Source organism: Octopus sinensis, linkage group LG6, assembly GCF_006345805.1.
Source record: "Octopus sinensis linkage group LG6, ASM634580v1, whole genome shotgun sequence".
Taxonomy (NCBI): Eukaryota; Metazoa; Mollusca; class Cephalopoda; order Octopoda; family Octopodidae; genus Octopus; species Octopus sinensis.
In genome coordinates this window covers 106,869,900-106,890,490 of record NC_043002.1, presented here as the reverse complement: position 1 = coordinate 106,890,490, position 20,591 = coordinate 106,869,900, and the positions used below count along the sequence as shown (strand labels likewise).

General features: G+C 40.9%; 1 protein-coding gene across 4 annotated transcripts in view; it reads right to left on the bottom strand.

The window, feature by feature from the left end:
• The window catches only part of LOC115213068 (uncharacterized protein C19orf47 homolog), a 29,545-nt gene that overhangs the window by 7,124 nt on the left and 1,830 nt on the right, over positions 1 to 20,591 (bottom strand). Inside the window, exons 1-8 of one of the 4 annotated variants that reach the window (XM_036504192.1) lie at positions 19,295 to 19,331; positions 16,916 to 17,127; positions 14,558 to 14,645; positions 13,675 to 13,779; positions 10,790 to 10,941; positions 9,051 to 9,366; positions 3,038 to 3,217; positions 55 to 80 (exon numbers count right to left, since the gene is read on the bottom strand). In XM_036504192.1, the coding sequence (XP_036360085.1) occupies positions 73 to 80; positions 3,038 to 3,217; positions 9,051 to 9,366; positions 10,790 to 10,941; positions 13,675 to 13,779; positions 14,558 to 14,645; positions 16,916 to 17,127; positions 19,295 to 19,316 (1,083 nt within the window). In that variant the 5' untranslated portion in view covers positions 19,317 to 19,331 and the 3' untranslated portion in view covers positions 55 to 72. Of the gene's footprint in view, positions 1 to 54; positions 81 to 3,037; positions 3,218 to 9,050; positions 9,367 to 10,789; positions 10,942 to 13,674; positions 13,780 to 14,557; positions 14,646 to 16,915; positions 17,128 to 19,294; positions 19,332 to 20,591 lie in introns of those variants that run through there. The other 3 variants (XM_036504190.1, XM_029781978.2, XM_036504191.1) reach the window with 3 other exon arrangements.

Genomic DNA, 20,591 nt, shown 5'->3' with positions numbered 1-20,591 from the left:
TAATACAGCAAAACTACATTCCAATATTATTTCCTGTTCACATGGTATACTTACTGAAATTAAAACCAGAGACTAAGAGACTGAAAGTAAAAAACACATAAATAAAATAAAATAACAACAACAACAACAATAATAATTTCTACTGTAGGCACAAGGCCTGGAATTTGTGGGGACGGGGATAGTCGATTACATCAACCCCAGTACTTGACTGGTACTTAATTTATCGATCCTGAAAGGACGAAAGACAAAGTCGACCATCATAGAATTTAAACTCAGAATGTGCAGATGGACGAAATGGCACTAAACATTTTACCTGATGTGCTAACGATTCTGCCAGTTTTCAAGTTTTGGTACAAGGACACCATAATTAATAATGATAATAATAATAATAATAATAATAAAGATGGGCTACAGCAAATATTCTGCTCAATACCTATTTCTTTATTACCCACAAGGGGTTAAACACAGAGGGGACAAACAAGGACAGACATAGGTATTAAGTCGATTACATCGACCCCAGTGCGTAACTGGTACTTAATTTATCGACCCCGAAAGGATGAAAGGCAAAGTCGACCCCGGCGGAATTTGAACTCAACGTAACGCAGACGAAATACCGCTAAGCATTTCGCCCGGCGTGTTAACGTTTCTGCCAGCTCGCCGCCTGCTCAATACCACAGATTTGCTTGTCAGTTGTTTGACCGTAACCAGTTGAGCATGTCCCTTAGTGGCTGACGATATGTACATCTCTGATCATGAGAGAGAAGTAGTGGGGGAGCATCATAGCCATGTGTTGAGAGGGATTCTTTGGGGTTTGAATAATTCACCTCTGGAAACATGGGTGGTTCTTTCAACACCCTTAAACAACCCTTATTTAGGGACCTTTTGAGCGGGATGGGCTACTCAACCTGAAGAAAATTCAAACTGGGCCCCACCTGCAAGGTCATGTGCTGTTTATCTTGATATGAGATCACCATGTCGCGCACATATGGTTGTGATGCATGTGCCTGGTGTACCCTTATCAGACGGGTAGTCACGATGGGTATATTGGGCTTCGTATATTTTACCCCAGTGTCACTTTGATGGCATGAACTGCTCTCTCACTCAATAATAATAATAATATCGTAGCTATCGTCAGTTCCCACTGACTGGCTCTTGTGCTGGTGTCATGTAAAAAGCACCATCCAAACATGGTTGATGACAGTACCCACTGTCTGGCCCCCATGCCTGTGGCATGTAAAAAGCACCCACTACACTCGCGGAGTTGTTAGCGCTAGGAAGGGCATCCAGCTGTAGAAATATTGCCAGATCAGACTGGAACCTAGTGCAGCCGCTGGCTCTCCAGACCTCAGTCAAACTGCCCAACCCATGCCAGCATGGAAAACAGACGTTAAACAATGAATAATAATAATAATAATAATGCTTTCAAGTTTTGGCACAAGGGCAGCAATTTTGGGGGAGGAGATGAGTCAATTACATCAAACCCCAGTACGCAACTGGTACTTATTTTATCGACCCCCCCCCCCCAAAAAAAAAGATGAAAGGCAAAGTCGACCTCAGTGAAATTTGAACTCAGAATGTAAAGATGGGTAAAATTTTGCTAAGCATTTTGCCTGATGTGCTAACGATTCTGCCAGCTCACTGCCTTACAACAACAACAACAACAATCCTTTCTACTACAAGGGGAAGGCAAGGGACATTGGTGCAAGTGTGAAGGTAGAATACCTACAAAAATCAGTATTGCTTGGAACTGCAAGAATTCTTCGCAGAGTTCTTGAAGAATAACCAGTAAACAGCTGACACTTTCCATCATCCCCAGTAAAATAAGCTGTGAGTTTTAATACAATAATAATCCTTCCTAGTACAAGTAGGAAACCTGAGATTATTGGGGGGGGGGTCTAGTTGATTACATTGACCCCAGATTGTAGGAGAAGGTACCATACTTAATGACTGATGTAGCAGCATTACACGGGTAAAAGAGATACCTTACATAGATGTAATTATAAAGATATCAAATTGCTAATTAAAGAATTATAAAGATATCAAATTGCTAATTAAAGAATTATAGAGGTATCAAACTGCTAATTAAAGAAGTGATTACAAAGGTATCAAATTGCTAATTAAAGAAGTGATTACAAAGGTATCAAATTGCTAATTAAAGAAGTGATTACAGAGGTATCAAATTGCTAATTAAAGAAGTGATTACAGAGGTATCAAATTGCTAATTAAAGAAGTGATTACAGAGGTATCAAATTGCTAATTAAAAAAGTGATTATAAGGGTATCAAATTGACCAGGTCATGAAAGTTAGAGAAAGAGAATTACAGCCCAATTAGTTTGAAAGAGGATAAGACAAGATGAAATACAGTTTGGTCTTGTGCAAGAGAGAAGTGCTACTGGTGCCCTCTTTCTTATTTCTTTACTACCCACAAGGGGCTACACACAGAGGGGACAAACAAGGACAGACAAATGGATTAAGTCGATTATATCGACCCCAGTGCGAAACTGGTACTTATTTAATCGACTCCGAAAGGATGAAAGGCAAAGTCGACCTCGGCGGAATTTGAACTCAGAACGTAACGGTAGACGAAATACTTCTAAGCATTTTGCCCGGCGTGCTAACGTTTCTGCCCTCTTTCTAGTAAATGGCAAGTGCAGGAGAAATATTTAACTAAATGTAAACCATTGTATTTCACATTGATCAATTTGGAGAAAGCCTTCGAAAAGAGACTCTCACTGTGATCTGGTAGTCTCTGGGGGAGGTAGAAGATGAATGTCTGGCGAAAGCCAAACAAGCCATGTACAAGGGTTATACCAGTAGGGTGGGAGTCACCCATGTGTACAGCAGCAAAAACAAGTACCAAACTTATAAAAATAAATACAGGGGTCAATTTGTTTGACTACAGCTTGGCCACAGTCCAACAACCAAAACAAGTAAAAGGAAGATGACCCTCAAATTATTTTGAAAAGGACATTATTTAGTCTCATCTGATCCCTGAAAAAAAAACCCCACATTTTTTAAACTAAACAATAAACTTTACCTTTTTTTGATAAAACATCAGATGATTCTGATTTTTCAAGATTTTTTTTGGATGTCGTACTTGTTGCTGGCGCTGTGGTGATCTTGCCTAGTCTTTGTTTCACACTCACAGATTCCAAAGGTTTGGCATCAGGTGATAGAATGCCAGCCGTGGTTATTGGAGTATCCAGACTAGAAGAAGCTAGGGAAAAACAAAACAAAACAAAATGAATAAATGATTGATTTGGTTGACTTTTTTGTGACTATATTTCCTTCTAAAGAGGAGACAACCTGTGTCATCATCACCACCATCATCATCATTGTTTAACGTCCGTTTTCCATGCTAGCACGGGTTGGACGGTTCGATCGGGGTCCGGGAAGCCAGGAGGCTGCACCAGGCTCCAGTCTGATCTGGCAGTGTTTCTACAGCTGGATGCCCTTCCTAACGCCAACCACTCTACAAGAGTAGTGGGTGCTTTTTATGTGCCACAGGAGGCTGACAAACGGCCATGATCGGTTGGTGCTTTTACGTGCCACCGGCACAGGAGCCAGTCAAGGCGGTGCTGGCATCGGCCACGTTCGGATGGTGCTTTTTACATGCCACCGGCACAGGTATCACAACTGTGTATCATCATCATCATCATCATCATTTAACGTCCGCTTTCCATGCTAGCATGGGTTGGACGGTTCAACTGGGGTCTGGGGAGCCCGAAAGCTGCACCAGTCCAGTCAGATCTGGCAGTGTTTCTACAGCTGGATGCCCTTCCTAACGCCAACCACTCCGAGAGTGTAGTGGGTGATTTTATGTGCCACCGACACAGGTGCCAGACGAGGCTGGCAAACGGCCACGCTCGGATGGTGTTTTTTATGTGCCACCAACACAGATGGTGTTTTTTATGTGCCACCAACACAGATGGTGTTTTTTATGTGTCACTGACACAGGTGCCAGATGAGGCTGGCAAACGGCCACGATCGGATGGTGTTTGTTACGTGCCCACAGCACGGAGGCCAGTCGATGCGGTACTGGCTACAGCCACGTTCGGATGGTTTTCTTGTGTGCCACGTGCCACCGGCACTGGTACCACAAAGATACAAATTCCATTGATGTTCATCTATTTTGATTTGTTTTGATTTTCACTTGCCTCAACAGGTCTTCGGTCTTCACAAGTGTCACAAGAAGGAAGGTATGCACAGGTGGACTGACTACGTCCCAGGTAGGGGCCACAGGTTATGGCCTGACTAGTCTTGCCGGGTCTTCGGATGGTGTTTTTATGTGCCACCGACACAGGTGCCAGATGAGGCTGGCGAACGGCCACGATCGGATGGTGTCTGTTACGTGCCCACAGCACGGAGGCCAGTCGGTGCGGTACTGGCTACGGCCACGTTCGGATGGTTTTCTTGTGTGCCACCGGCACTGGTACCACAAAGATACAATTCCATTAATGTTCATCTATTTTGATTTGTTTTGATTTGATTTGATTTGATTTGTTTTGATTTCATTTTGATTTTCACTTGCTTCAACAGGCCTTCACAAGTATCACAAGGAAGAAGGTATGCACAGGTGGACTGACTACGTCCCAGGTAGGGGCCATGGGATATGGCCTGACTAGTCTTGCCGGGTCTTCGGATGGTGTTTTTATGTGCCACCGACACAGGTGCTAGATGAGGCTGGCGAACGGCCACGATCGGATGGTGTTTTGTTATGTGCCACAGCACGATGGCCAGTCGATGCGGTACTGACTACGGCCACGTTCGGATGGATTTCTTGTGTGCCACAGGCACTGGTACCAAAAGATACAATTCCATTGATGTTCATCTATTTTGATTTGATTTGATTTTCACTTGCCTCAACAGGTCTTCACAAGTGTCACAAGAAGGAAGGTATGCACAGGTGGACTGACTAGTCTTGCCGGTCTTCGGAAGGTGTTTTAGTGCCACCGACACAGGTGCCAGATGAGGCTGGCGAACGGCCATGATCGGATGTGTTTGTTACGTGCCCACAGCACGGAGCCGGTCGATGCGAACTGGCTACGGCCACGTTCGGACGTTTCTCTTGTGTGCCACCGGCACTGGTACCACAAATAGATACAGATCCATTGATGTTCATCTATTTTGATTTGTTTTGATTTGATTTTCACTTGCCTCAACAGGTCTTCACAAGTGTCACAAGAAGGAAGGTATGCACAGGTGGATTGACTACGTCCCAGGTAGGGGCCATGGGTTATGGCCTGATTAGTCTTGCCGGGTCTTCGGATGGTGTTTTTATGTGCCACTGACACAGGTGCTAGATGAGGCTGGCGAACGGCCACGATCGGATGGTGTTTGTCATGCGCCCACAGCACGGAGGCCAGTCGATGCGGTACTGGCTACGGCCACTTTCGGATGGTTTTCTCTTGTGTGCCACCGGCACTGGTACCACAAAGATACAAATTCCATTGATGTTCATCTATTTAGATTTGTTTTGATTTGATTTTGATTTTGATTTTCACTTGCCTCAACAGGCCTTCACAAGTATCACAAGGAGGAAGGTATGCACAGGTGGACTGACTACGTCCCAGGTAGAGGCCATGGGTTATGGCCTGACTAGTCTTGCGGGTCTTCGGATGGTGTTTTTATGTGCCACCGACACAGGTGCTAGATGAGGCTGGCGAACGGCCACGATCGGATGGTGTTTGTTATGTGCCCACTGCACGATGGCCAGTTGATGCGGTACTGGCTACGGCCACGTTCGGATGGATTTCTTGTGTGCCACCGGCACTGGTACCACAAGATACAAATTCCATTGATGTTCATCTATTTTGATTTGTTTTGATTTTCACTTGCCTCAACAGGTCTTCACAAGTGTCACAAGGGAAGGTATGTACAGGTGGACTGACTACGTCCCAGGTAGGGCCACGGGTTATGACCTGACTAGTCTTGCCGGGTCTTCGGATGGTGTTTTTATGTGCCACCATGTTCCCACAGCACGGAGGCCAGTCGATGCGGTACTGGCTACGGCCACGTTCGGATGGTTTTCTTGTGTGCCACAGGCACTGGTACCACAAGGATACAAATTCCATTGATGTTCATCTATTTTGATTGATTTTCACTTGCCTCAGCAGGTCTTCACAAGTGTCACAAGAAGGAAGGTATGCACAGGTGGATCGACTATGTCCCAGGTAGGGCCACGGGATATGGCCTGACTAGTCCTGCCGGGTCCTCTCATGCACAGCACACTTCCATAGGACTCGGTCTTCAGTCATTTCCTTGGTGAGACCTAAAGTTCGAAGGTCGTGCTTCACCACCTCGTCCCAGGTTTTCCTGGGTCTACCTCTTCCACGGGTTCCCTCAACTGCTAGGGTGTAGCACTTTTGCACACAACTATCTTCAGCCATTCTCGTCACATGACCATACCAGCGCAGCCGTCTCTCTTGCACACCACAACTGACACTTCTTAGGTTCAACTTTTCTCTCAAAGTACTTACACTCTGACGATTATGAACACTGACATTACACATCCATCGGAGCATACTGGCTTCATTTCTTGCAAGCTTACGCATATCCTCAGCAGTCACGGCCCATGTTTCACTACCATGTAGCATGGCTGTACGTACACATGCATCATTTTACTCTTAGCGAGAGGCCTTTTGTCACCAGCAGGGGTAAGAGCTCTCTAAACTTTGCCCAGGCTATTCTTACTCTAGCAGTTACACTTTCAGCACACCCACCCCCGCTACTGACTTGGTCTCCTAGGTAGCGGAAGCTATCAACTACTTCTAGTTTGTCTCCCTGGAACGTGGTAGAAGTTGGTCTCTGCACATTTCCAGTGTTTATTGCTCCTGAGCATCTGCCACAGACAAAAACTATTTTCTTAGTTAGCCTTCCTTTGACATTGCTGCACCTCTTATGTGTCCATAGCTTACACTTGGTGCACCTTATAGAGTTTCTACCTACACCTTTTTTACAGATCGAGCAGGGCCATCTACCTGAAGTCGTTTGTGATTGGTCCACCTTCCTACTTATTAGGACTTTGGTTTTGGCTAGGTTGATTCTAATCCTTGTTTCCACACCTGAAACTTCTCCTCCAGTTCTGATAGTGACTCAGCAATTAGAGCAAGGTCATCAGCATAGAGGAGCTCCCAGGGGCATCCTGTCTTGAATTCCTCCGTTATTGCCTGGAGGACTATGATAAATAGGAGGGGACTGAGGACTGAACCTTGGTGGACCCCAACCTCTACCCGGAATTCTTCACTGTACGTCAATTAATTTTAAAACTAATTAAGATTTTATTGTTAACTTATAATATAGATGCAGGCACAGATGTGCAGATGAAAAGTGCACTTTGCAACCATGTTTCTTGTTCAATCCAGATGTGCAGCACCTCAGGCTGGTGTCTTCTACTACAGCCCTAGGTTAACCAGCACCTTATGAGTGGATTTCGTTTTGGAAACTGTGTGGAAGCCTGCTGTTGTATATATTGGAGGGGGTGGAATTTTATATGTGCGTATATATGCATATATATTGTATATATAAATCCAAGAAACAGAATAAGAACGTAACGGACGACAATAAAAACATACGGACAGATAGACTACATTCTTATTCCATTTTTTAAATTTATTTATATATACATATAGCGGTGTACGTACACCTTTTGCTCACCTTGTAAGTATGTATATCTACTGCTATGCTAAAAGCAACAAGCACACCCTGTAAAGTGGTTGGTACTAGGAAGGGCATCCAACTGCAGAAACCCTGCCAAAACAGACTGGGACCTGGTGTAGCTTTCCACTTATGCTAGCTCTGGTCAAACCATCCAACCCATGCCAGCATAGAAAACAGACATTAAAGGATGATGATGATGATGACAATGATGCTTTACCTGTGGGTTAACAGGGCAACCAATGGTTTCATATAAAGAGATCTTCACAATTGTTCATGTGTGCCACATGGAAGAGTTGGTGCTCATCTCCATATATAAACATGTAAACGTGTGTCTATATGCATTTTCATATGCATTGGTGTGTGTGTTTGTTTTTGTTTCACCAGCATTTGACAACTGGTGTTGGTTTGTTTACATTCCCATAATGAAGCAGTCCAGCAAAAAGAGATTGATACTGAAAATAGTGGGATCGATTTCTTCAACTAAACTTCTAGGCAGTGCCCCATCATGGCCACAGTTCAATGACTAAAGAAAGGCTGTTACTGTCTTTTCCACTTTATAGCACAATGGAAATCACACATAATAATTTGAATACCTTACACTTGGAAAGATTTTTTTAAAAAAAATTTAGAAAAAAATTAAAATATTTTTTTCTTTATTGCCCACAAGGGGCTAAACACAGAGGGGACAAACAAAGGGATTAAGTTGATTACATCGAGCCCAGTGCATAACTGGTGCTCATTTAATTGACCCTGAAAGGATGAAAGGCAAAGCTGACCTCAGCAGAATTTGAACTCAGAACATATAGACAGACAAAATACTGCTAAGTATTTCACCCGGCATGCTAACGATTCTGCAAGCTCACTGCCTTAAAAAATAAAAATATTGCTGACTGTTTCACCATCATTTAATGTCCATTTTCCATGCTGGTATGGGTTGGACAGTTTGACATGAGCTGACCAGCTGAAGGGCTGTTCAGGCTCCATGTCTGTTTTGGTATGGTTTCTATGGCTGGGGTCCCTTCTCACTGCCAACAATATTAACCATATTACAGAACCACATTGATCTGAAATCCATACCTGAGGTCTAGAGGAATTTACTAGAGGATTGTAATGTGTGGAAGCACATAGCCAAGTGATTAGGGGATCATGGTTTCAATTCTCAGACTAGACGGCACATTGCATTTTTGAACAAAGGACTTCATTTCATATTGCGCCACTCTACTCAACTGTAAATAGGTAACTCTGTGACAGGATGGCACTCCAATCAGGGAGATAATGTGGGCCTGCTCACCGGGCCAGTGGGGTGACGACATTCAATAGCTAAAACAATGTAAAGTGCATTCATTCATTCATTCATTAGGTGTGCAAAAATGGCCATCAACTCTACTCACTGTTACATTTCTGTGAAAGAGAGACACTAGAATTCGAAGTATTTGTTGTTGACACAGCAGCAGCACTTTTTAATTGAGACGTAATTTTCTTATACACAGCACCAGTCTTGTTAATAGATTTAGTTTGTTTGGCTTTCTTTTGTTTTGGTTGACCAGATAAAGCTTTTAAAATTCCAGCATATTCCAGCGGTGGGCCACTGCCATTATCATCTCCGGATGTTGAACTTGCTGGGCGTTTGAGGGTGGGTTTGTCTCCAAGACGAGCAAAGACAGATGAAGGTGTGGAACCACCTGGAGGTGTTGTCGTCGATGATACCTATGGAGAGAAGAGAGAGATACAAAAAACCAGGAGTTGAAAACTAAAATATAAATAACAAAAAAGGGAAATATTCCTTTTATGCACATTTTTTTTTTTACCAGAACTGCAGAGATTGGCTGTCAGTAAGTAAAGAATTAATAAAATACTGTGTAGATATGTGGAATTTAAATATTTAGTGTGTAGACGTGAATGTTTAAAAATATTCTTTTTTACTCTAGACACAAGGCCCAACATTTTGGAGGAGGGAGCCAGTTGATTACATCGACCCCAGCATGCAACTGGTACTTAATTTATCAACCCTGAAAGGATGAAAGGCAAAGTTGACTTCAATGGAATTTGAACTCAAAACGTAAAGACAGACGAAATACCGCTAAGCATTTCGCCCGGCGTGCTAATGTTTCTGCCAATGTATATGTGAGGAACGAGAGTGATAGAATGTATACAAATGTAAAAAAAAAACAGATATTGATTGGGTAGATATGAGGAAATCCATACTGACGTTATATCTGTGAGGAATTAGATGCCAGCTGTGTAGCTGTAGATGGAAACTGAAAGGAGCCCACCATCTGTGTGTGTGTGTGTGTGTCTAGATATCATATGATGGTTAAAAATGAGCATCACTATCATACAAATGAGGTTGGTTGCTTCCAGTCTTCTCTGAAAATCATGCCATGGAAAAATATCACCTTCTTTGGAAACGAGTGGGAGTGGACAAGAGGAGCTGTAGGAAATCTGCTGAAACAAATTCCATCTGACCCATGCAAGCATGGAAAAATGGACGTTAAATGATGATGACAGAAGAGTCTAGTTGGGTCTCCTTCTTCCACAACTTCCATCCCCTTTAAGTGATCAGTACTTCATTATCGTCATTCAACGTCCGTTGTCCATGCTGGCACGCTGCACCAGACTCCAGCCTGATTTGGCATAGTTTCCTAGGGCTAGATGCCCTTCCAAATGCCAACCACTCCGAGAGTGTAATGGGTGCTTTCATGTGCCACCAGCATGGGTGCCATTTGTGTGCCACCGAGATGCATTTCCGCACTACTGGCAAGGGTGCCAATTTGCGTGACACCAGTATCTGCCCCAACTACGATTTTGCTTGGATTGATGGGTCTTCTTCTCAAGTATGACATAATGCCAAAGGTCTTGGTCATTGCCTACTTTTTCATGCAATTGTCCAAGCAACTGGCAAAAGTCTCTGTGATGGCTAAAATGGCCAAGACATCTTTGGTCCTTTTAAATAACTGTGTACCATTCTACACCATGCCACATGAAAATTTAAAGCATAAATGAACATAATGAAAGATTTAGATATTGACCATATTAATGTGAGGAATTAGGATGAATGACCACCAGGTACATGTGACTAAGGTGGAGGATAAGTGACAGAGACATATAAACAAGAAATATATTGACAAACCTTTGAAGAACTCGTACTTCGGACAATGACATTACCAGAACCAGTAAGAGTAATTTTCGTAGACCCAGGACTGTTGTTGCTGCTACTGTTGATGCCGCTGCTACTGTCTCCAAGACGTTCAAATACAGACGACTTCCGTGAATTCTTCCACTCTATAAAGGAGAAAAGTGGAGAATCTTAGTCGGCTGAGGACACTCTCTTTATAAAGTGTGTGTGCACATGTGTTTGTGTATGTGTGATATGTGTATGTGCATCCGTTCGTGTCCGTTGCCAGCCTCGCCTGGCCCCCGTAAAAGTACCATCCGCTCGTGTCCGTTGCCAGCCTCGCCTGGCCCCTGTGCCGGTGGCATGTAAAAGCACCATCCGCTCGTGTCCGTTGTCAGCCTTGCCTGGCCCCCGTGCCAGTGGCACGTAAAAGCACCATCCGTTCGTGGCCGTTTGCCAGCTCCGTCTGGCACCTGTGCGGGTGGCACGTAAAAAGCACCCACTACACTCACGGAGTGGTTGGCATTAGGAAGGGCATCCAACCGTAGAAACACTGCCAGATCAGACTGGGCCTGATGCAGCCTTCTGGCTTCACAGACCCCAGTTGAACCGTCCAACCCATGCTAGCATGGAAAGCGGACGCATGATGATGATGATGATATGTCTATGTGGTGAGTGTGGCCATGGCAATGTTGTATGAAGTTTACTTCCCAACCACACTGTCCTCGGTTCAGTCCCACTGCATGGCACCTTGGGCAAGTGTCTTCTAATATAACCTTGGGCCAACCAAAGCTTTGTGAGTGGATTTAGCATGTGGAAGCTGAAAGAAGCCAATCATATACACATGTGTGTTTGTCTACTATCACCACCACCACCACTTGACAACCAGTGTTAATAGGAAATGCAGACAACTGTGAAACAGTTAAATAATCATAAAAACATGTAAGGAGGGCAGACAGTTGTAAAGCAGTTGAACTGTCTCATCGCACAAACAGGGAAGGTGGACAGTTGTAAAGCAGTTAAGCCATTCTATAAACCATCCCACAGTAGCAAGCAAAGGTTAAAATGAATGTCAAAACTAGAGAAAAGCTGAAAAATAAACAGAAATACAGTAACCTCTCGCCATATCGTGGTTTATTATTGAAGTTTATGTCAATTCCTCTGTGGAGTTGTTTTGCATTTATAATAAAATATTTATGAATTATAAAAATAATTTTTAAAAATATACAGTACTGTTTCTACTTCGCAGATTTTCACCAATCGTTGGGGGGGGGGGGTAATACCCGCGATAGTTGAAGGATTACTATATACTCTCTTTACTCTTTTACTTGTTTCAGTCATTTGACTGCGGCTGCCATGCTGGAGCACCGCCTTTAGTCGAGCAAATCGACCCCGGGACTTATTCTATGTAAGCCCAGTACTTATTCTATCGGTCTCTTTTTGTCGAACCGCTAAGTGACGGGGATGTAAACACACCAGCATCGGTTGTCAAGCAATGCTAGGGGGACAAACACAGACACACAAACATATACACACACATATATATATATATATATATATATACATATATACGACAGGCTTCTTTTAGTTTCCGTCTACCAAATCCACTCACAAGGCATTGGTCGGCCCGGGGCTATAGCAGAAGACACTTGCCCAAGATGCCACGCAGTGGGACTGAACCCGGAACCATGTGGTTGGTTAGCAAGCTACTTACCACACAGCCACTCCTACGTAACATTTTTCTACTGTCAGCACAGAGATGCATACACATGCATCATTGCATATATATACAGGTTATGAGAGGTAATGGTGTCATTGAGACCCAAAGGTGTCAGGTAGTGCTGAATAGATGGACTGCAGTTAAGTTCCAGGTTCGGTGATTTTGCGAATAAGGGGTTCAATGTTGGTTATATGTCAGTGTGTGTATAAGAATTTTATTTTGTAATGAGTTGGAAAAACCAAGGCTGTGTAGATTTTAGAACATTTATAGATAGAAGGTCTTACAGCTGTTTCCAGAATATTTATCATATCCTGTCATCGGATATTGCAATATCCCTACATATCTCACATCTATTTTCATGGTTGTTACATTCCAAAACCCACTGCAATAGGGGAAAAGCTGCAAAGTTTCCTCCACCTCACTCTATATTTTATATCTTATCTAAATTAACTATTTCTTAACCATTTTCTCACATCGTCTCCGATGAAGGGATATAATAAATATCCTGGAAACAGCTGTAGGACCCTCTATCTATAAATGTTCTAAAATCTACACAGCCTTGGTTTTTTATCTCATTACGAAATAAAATTTATATATATATATATATATATATATATATATATATATAGGCGCAGGAGTGGCTGTGTGGTAAGTAGCTTGCTAACCAACCACATGGTTCCGGGTTCAGTCCCACTGCGTGGCATCTTGGGCAAGTGTCATCTGCTATAGCCCCGGGCCGACCAATGCCTTGTGAGTGGATTTGGTAGACGGAAACTGAAAGAAGCCTGTCGTATATATGTATATGTATATATATGTATGTATGTGTGTGTTTGTGTGTCTGTGTTTGTCCCCCTAGCATTGCTTGACAACCGATGCTGTTGTGTTTACGTCCCCGTCACTTAGCGGTTCGGCAAAAAGAGTCCAATAGAATAAGTACTGGGCTTACAAAGAATAAGTCCTGGGGTCGATTTGATCGACTAAAGGCGGTGCTCCAGCATGGTCGCAGTCAAATGACTGAAACACGTAAAAGAATAAAAGAATAAAGTACAGTACTGTTTCTACTTTGCGGCTTTTCACCTATTGGGTTTTGGAATGTAACAACCACGATAGTCGAGGGGTTACTGTAGATCTAATTAGAGCAGGTGAGACAAAGGTAAGTGCAAAATGGAAAAAGTATTACTTTCTGATGAAGAGACATCGTCGTAGAGTTTAGCTGGCTGCTGCTGATTCATAGGGACAGCGTTTGGATCTTTTCCTAAATAATAATCCACAATCCGACTTGCAGCTGGAATGAAAAAAAAAAAAAAAAAACCCCCAGAAGTTGCAGACTCAAAAATTTCTGCTCAAAATAAATATGTAACATGTCTGGAAAACACTACAACAAAAATGCCACTAAAATGGCTATAAGAATCTTGCCAACTGTGGAATTTTTGTGACCTGATGTACTTTTGACACCCTCATTAATGTCTCATAGTTGTTTCCTATCTCTTACGAGTTACCTCCGCCTTTGCTAAGGCAGAGGTATTGTTTTCAGTTGTATTTGTTTGTTTGTCTGTGGTCAAGATATCTCAAGAACCACTGGATGGATTCAGATGAAACTTTCAGGGATATTTGGCCTCATGACTGGCATGAACTGATTAGATTTTGGGATCAATCTGGTGCCGGACAAGTATTCTGGACTATTTTTGAGTTTGCCTCTTTTTTCTACTAGATATTGAACAATCAGATCAGTTAAAAGGTAAGTATGTCTCTATGTTGTATATATTTGAAATGAATTATGCTTGGGCATAACAATCTTAATTTTTAAAAAAATGTTCCAGACTTTTGGCCACAACAGTATATATGTACGATAGGTTATATTAGAAGACATTTGTCCAGTGTAATGGAGTGGGACTGAACCCAAAACCATGTGGCTGAGAAGCAACCTTCTTACCGCACAGCCACGACTGTGTAGAAAAAAACTATAAAAATGTAATTTATTAGGCTGCTAATAAATATGGCAATGAAATTAAAAGGGGAAAACAAATTAGAAGAAATATCTGTGATGTGTAATGTTTTTTTACCTGTCGACCTCCGTGGTGTTGAAGTAGCTGGGGACGTTGTGTTATTACTGGTATTTGCTGAACATTTCAATGCTTTATCACGTGCTTCCTAATGAAAGGAAATATAATTAAAAATAAAATAGTTTGTTAACAAGAGAAGAGAAGGTAGACATAAGGAGGTAGCAGTAGTAGGGGGGGTGGATGCACTGAAAAATCACAACTCTGCATCCACCATATGTTGGTGATCTCCTACCATTCCTGGTGGTAGATGCTTTTGCACTCCTCAAGCAACGACCCTCCAACCCATAGCTCTGTTTGGGTAGTCATTGCTGGTGAGGGTTCTATGAGGTCGGAGAGCAAATGTTACCTCAATCTCTTTCCATTGCCTTTTTATGACATGCAGAGGAAACGGATCTATTCGTTGACATGCTGGTCCCCACACAGGAGGGTAGGTCACATAAAACAGAAATAACATCATAAGATATCGTTTAACCAAATCTTTTTCTAACATTAAACTCTTAAAGTTTTGCAGTGATTTCTTCATGTAATTCTCTCAACCCTCTAAAAAACTGGAGATTTTGATGCAGTTAGTCTAGTATAAAAATCCTCATATTTACAATAGCTTCAATGTCTGTAAATTTAGCGACATACGATTTACAGGCAGAATAAAAGGAAAAAGCTTTAAAAATATAAAAGATCAATTCTTTTCTACTCTAGGCACAAGGCTCGAAATTTTTGGAGCGGGGGGAGCAGTCGATTAGATCGACCCCAGTATGCAACTGGTACTTAATTTATTGACCCCAAAAGGATGAAAGGCAAATTTGACCTCGGTGGAATTTGAACTCAGAATGTAGCAGCAGACGAAATACCGCTAAGCATTTCACCCAGTGTGCTAACATTTCTGCCAGCTTGCCGCCTTAAAAATTATAAATAATCTTTTCTACTCTAGGCACAAGCCCCGAAATTTTAGGGGAGGGGCAAGTCGATTAGATTGACCCCAGTATGCAACTGGTACTTAATTTATTGACCCCGAAAAGACGAAAGACAAAGTAAACCTTGGTAGAATTTGAACTTAGAACGTAAAGACAGACGAAATACCGCTATTTCACCCAGTGTGCTAACGTTTCTGCCAGCATGCCACATCATAAAAGATCAAATTATTGAGAAAAGAAATAAACCTCCCAGAGCTATCTCACCAAGGAAACAGGAAAAAAGAAGAAAAAAACAGAGGTTGCGCACACCAGAACAAATAACATGTTTAGCTGTGTCTCAAAGACAGGATTGCAAAGGCTGTGGAGAATGGTCAGCAACACTCACTGCAACAGCCACCTCGCCTTGCAGGGCTCATTTCTCAGATGGGCCACTGATATCCAAATTTTGTGGAGGAAAGCAGCAGTGTGGGGTTCGAGAACAGAATCCTTGATGGTTACTGGCACAAACTGATAATGGTCAGTCAGGCCCCTGTACTTCTTTATTGTCCTTGAAATGAGGCCCACAAAGTGAGGTGGTTGTTGTAGCAAGTGTCACTGGCCATTCTTGGCAACAATGCCTTTGCAATTATGTCTGTGAGGTGCAGCTGAACATGCCATTTGGTCTGGGGTGTACAACCTGTAATTCCCTCCCAACATTTTTCTTTCTCTTTGTTTACATTTGTAAATTGATACCATTTCACATAAACCATCTCAAACATGTAGGGAGCACAGACAGCTGTAAAACAGTTAAACCCTCTCATCACACACACCGGGAAGATAGTTGTGAAACAGTTAACCCTTTCGTTACTGTATTATTTTGAGATGCTCTGCCAGAGGCAGTTTCAGCCGGGTTGGAATCAAAAGGGTTAAGAATTGTTTCTCTATTATATATTCTCTTTCGTTTAAAGAAACTTTGTATGTAGGATCCAGAGTGATTTTTCAAGAGTTTTTTTTTAAGAGTCGTATATTCCTTCAAATACGATAATTTGTACCTGTGACAATCAAACTCTTTCGTTACCATAATTCTGTTGAGATGCTCTGTGTTTCTTTCAATTAATTTCAAATATAACAAAGAATTTAGTAAAATAACTTAGTTATCATTAAGCTAGTGTTAGGAACATAAATTGTGACTAAAGTTTGGTGGAAGATTTTAATTAAAAACTTATGAAAACAAGACATTTGTACTACAGAGTACTACAACCCCAGCTTCAGCAGGGTTGTTAATGAAAGGGTTAAAACCATAGTATAAACCATCCCAAGGTGGCAGGCAAGGATAAAAATAAATATTAATACATTATAGTTTGGCTGTGAGCTGGCAGAACTGTTAGCAGCATTACATCCATCTTCACATTCTGAGTTTTAGCTATGTCATATTTGATCAACAAGAAAGAAAAATGGTTTTACAAACCTGAGCATGGACTGATTTAGCATGACGCAAGATGGAGATGACATCACCCAGCAATGTGATCCCCATATCTTTGAGATATTCTTTTGTCAAGTCAAGCAACATGTCCTTCTGTATGCGGTTATCAGTAAAAGTTACAGCATAATTCGTAGCTTCTCCAGGAGGAATTCCAGCATTCACAAAGAAGTTGAGCCAATATGGCATCTGAGAAGTTTCTAAACAAACAAAATCAAATACAGCAATTGAGTTTTAGAAATATTTATCCCACAGAAATATTTTACATAGGAGAAAAACAAAAAAAAACAAACAAGCTAAAACGTCAAATGAATAAAGGAAACCCTTTGTAGTTGCCTGCCAAATCTCCTTCGCATGAAACCTTAACCTGACTTGGCAGACACCCATAAAATTATCAACCATCGTACGAACAATAACTCTGAGCACCTTTTCAAACTCCACCCGTCTAACACCCGTGGACATATTTACAAAGTCAAAAAACAGCACAGCTCCCATGACTTTAGGAAACATTTTTTCACGCTGAGAGTTGCTGAAGCATGGAACAAACTGCCGGCATCAGTTATTAGTTGTCGGAGCACTGCATCCTTCAAAACTTCCATGCTTTCTGAGATTCGCCTACACTACACCTGATTTTCTCCCCTCCATACACACACAAGCATGTATCTGACTTATACACTGTTCACTTTCCAGACATTTGTACATTACTGCATATAATTTATATGCACTGTCTGACAAGTTGTGGTGCACCTGAGCACTGTATACAATAATTTCATTATTATTATAAAAGTAAAACAGGATGACTATTCACTATAATATAGTCACATACTTGGAACAAAGGTCATGGCTGGAATACATTCAAGTATAAAGTTTGTTGCGACAGGCCTGACCTGGGGTTAAATGACAACTTAATTTAATAATAATCTAATTCGTTTCACGTCCCTAAGAAGGAGCAAGATGGTAATGAATAGAAAAAGGGATACATCGAAAAGTGGATTGCTGTATCCTAAGACAAAGAGAAAAGTGACAACATAAGATATGTTTCTGTGTTATGGACCTCATCAGTAAACACAGCAGAACCCGGTTCAAACTTCATCACTTATACTGTGCACATCGTTTTTGCTGGCCTTAAAGGTGGGAAAATAAAAGTTTGAGAACACATTGTGTTTTTAAACTTTTACACCCATAATGGAATCTTGGCGTTTGTTACTCTTTTACTCTCTCTTTTACTTGTTTCAGTCATTTGACTGCAGCCATGCTGGAGCACCGCCTTTAGTCGAGCAAATCGACCCCGGGACTTATTCTTTGTAAGCCCAGTACTTATTCTATCGGTCTCTTTTTTGCCGAACCGCTAAGTGACGGGGACGTAAACACACCAGCATCGGTTGTCAAGCAATGCTAGGGGGACAAACACAGACACACAAACACACACATACATATATACATATATACGACAGGCTTCTTTCAGTTTCCGTCTACCAAATCCACTCACAAGGCATTGGTCGGCCCGGGGCTATAGCAGAAGACACTTGCCCAAGATGCCACGCAGTGGGACTGAACGCGGAACCATGTGGTTGGTTAGCAAGCTACTTACCACACAGCCACTCCTGCACCTATGTTGCTTGATTTTTTTTTTAAGTTACTTTAATTTCGCTTATTTATGATAGCAATAAAAAAAAATTTTTTTTAAATAAAACAAAGTTACTTTAAATTCATCAGAGTGATTAAGGGTATCAAATAAAATACAAACAGCTGGGAATATATCAAATCAATCGAGGAGTTAATATTAAGCATTTTTGAAATAAGTAAAAAATCTAAATATATGAAAAAAATCTGGATAAATCTTTATATATAAAAGTGAAGTTGTGTGTCTGTCTCCTACGATTTAGATTCCTAACTACTCCCACATTTTGCAGTGCAGTTTAACCAAAACCGGGTATCTTATAGTCGTGATTCATATCGAGCCCTTCTGGGTATTAGCGCGCGTCTACGATGAGTCTACGATTTTAAAAAAAAATTTAACATCATTTTTTTCCATTCTAATGCATTTTTTCGCTATTATATAAGAGAAGTAACTCTCTAAAAATGTCTACGATGAGTCAACGATTTTTAAAAAAATTTACCATCATTTTTTTCCCGTTTTTAATGCACTTTTTGCTATTTTTTGGCTATAACTCTCTAAAAATGCTTATATAGTTATTTCCCTTACAAACCCGAGCAACGCCGGGCGATACTGCTAGTTTTATATATTTTAAAACAGAGAGAATGCAGTTAACATACAATTGACCAGACAAAGGAGCAGAAGAGACAGGGAAATCACGAGTTTTACACGATTTAACTCCATCCTTTTATGTTCTGAACTCATCTCACCTGGATCAATCTTGGTTTTCATACCTCGGGGGTCGATAAATTTACCAGGATAGATACATTAAAGTGATTTATACTGAATATCGTTCTTTTTTTTTTTTTTAACTCCTCTGTAAAATATTTGCCTTCAAGTCAAACGAGAAAACCCTTTAAATAATGCGGGGTCGCTCGACCGGGGGCGATTCGCCTTGCCTTAATATAACGCCGTAAGTCAACTCAAAAGAAAATACAAAACAGAAATCAGAATAACAGAATACAAACATGAATATCGTTATATTTTTCTAAACAAACAAGAATCCAAACACGTATTGTCAATCATGTTTACAGTATTATTATTTAAGTATAAATATATGTAATTTATATAACGTTTAACATGGTTATATAATATTTACCATGGTTATTCTTGTTTAATCTAACCTAGGATTGTTTGTATAAAACAGACTATTTAATATACAAATAATATTCTTTATTCCTTAAGAATATCTAATGACGTTCGTGTTTGTATTTTATTCTGTTATTCTGGTTTCTGTTTGTATTTACTTCTGAAAAGGCCGTAACAGGAATGATCGGTCACCGACCTGTTAGAAATAGCAGCGAATTCGTCGTCAAATTACACACATATCTTTAAAGAAGAAAAAAAAACCTCCCACGTTATACTGTATAATGTAGTTCTGGGGTAGACAATGACTAAAAAAAATGGGTTACGACTGGAAAGCTTTTGCTCATTCAGAACTGATTTAGAGTTAAATAATAACAATTGTCTTGTGCCGAATCGGAACTGAAAAGTCAGTGCGACTATATCGATCTATCTGCGTGGAGTTGGGGGATAAATGTTTTCAAGAAGCACCTGGATCTTCTGTTGTCCAAGATCCAAGATAAACCTCTATATCAATGCAACAATACCAAACTGGCCTATTCACTACTTAAGGCCAACTATCTATATGAAAATGGCATTGAAAAAAGTGATGAAATGGTAATGCCCCAGCAAGGCCACAGCCTTTGGGCTGGAACACTCAAAGGAAAACATATATAATATATATATATATATATATATATATATATATATATATGTATATATATGTATATATATATATGTATATATAATGTATATATATATATATGTATATATATATGTATATATATATATATGTATTATATATGTATATATAGATGTATATATATATATAGTATATATATATATATATATATGTTATATATATATATATATATATATGTATATATATAGGCGCAGGAGTGGCTGTGTGGTAAGTAGCTTGCTAACCAACCACACGGTTGCGGG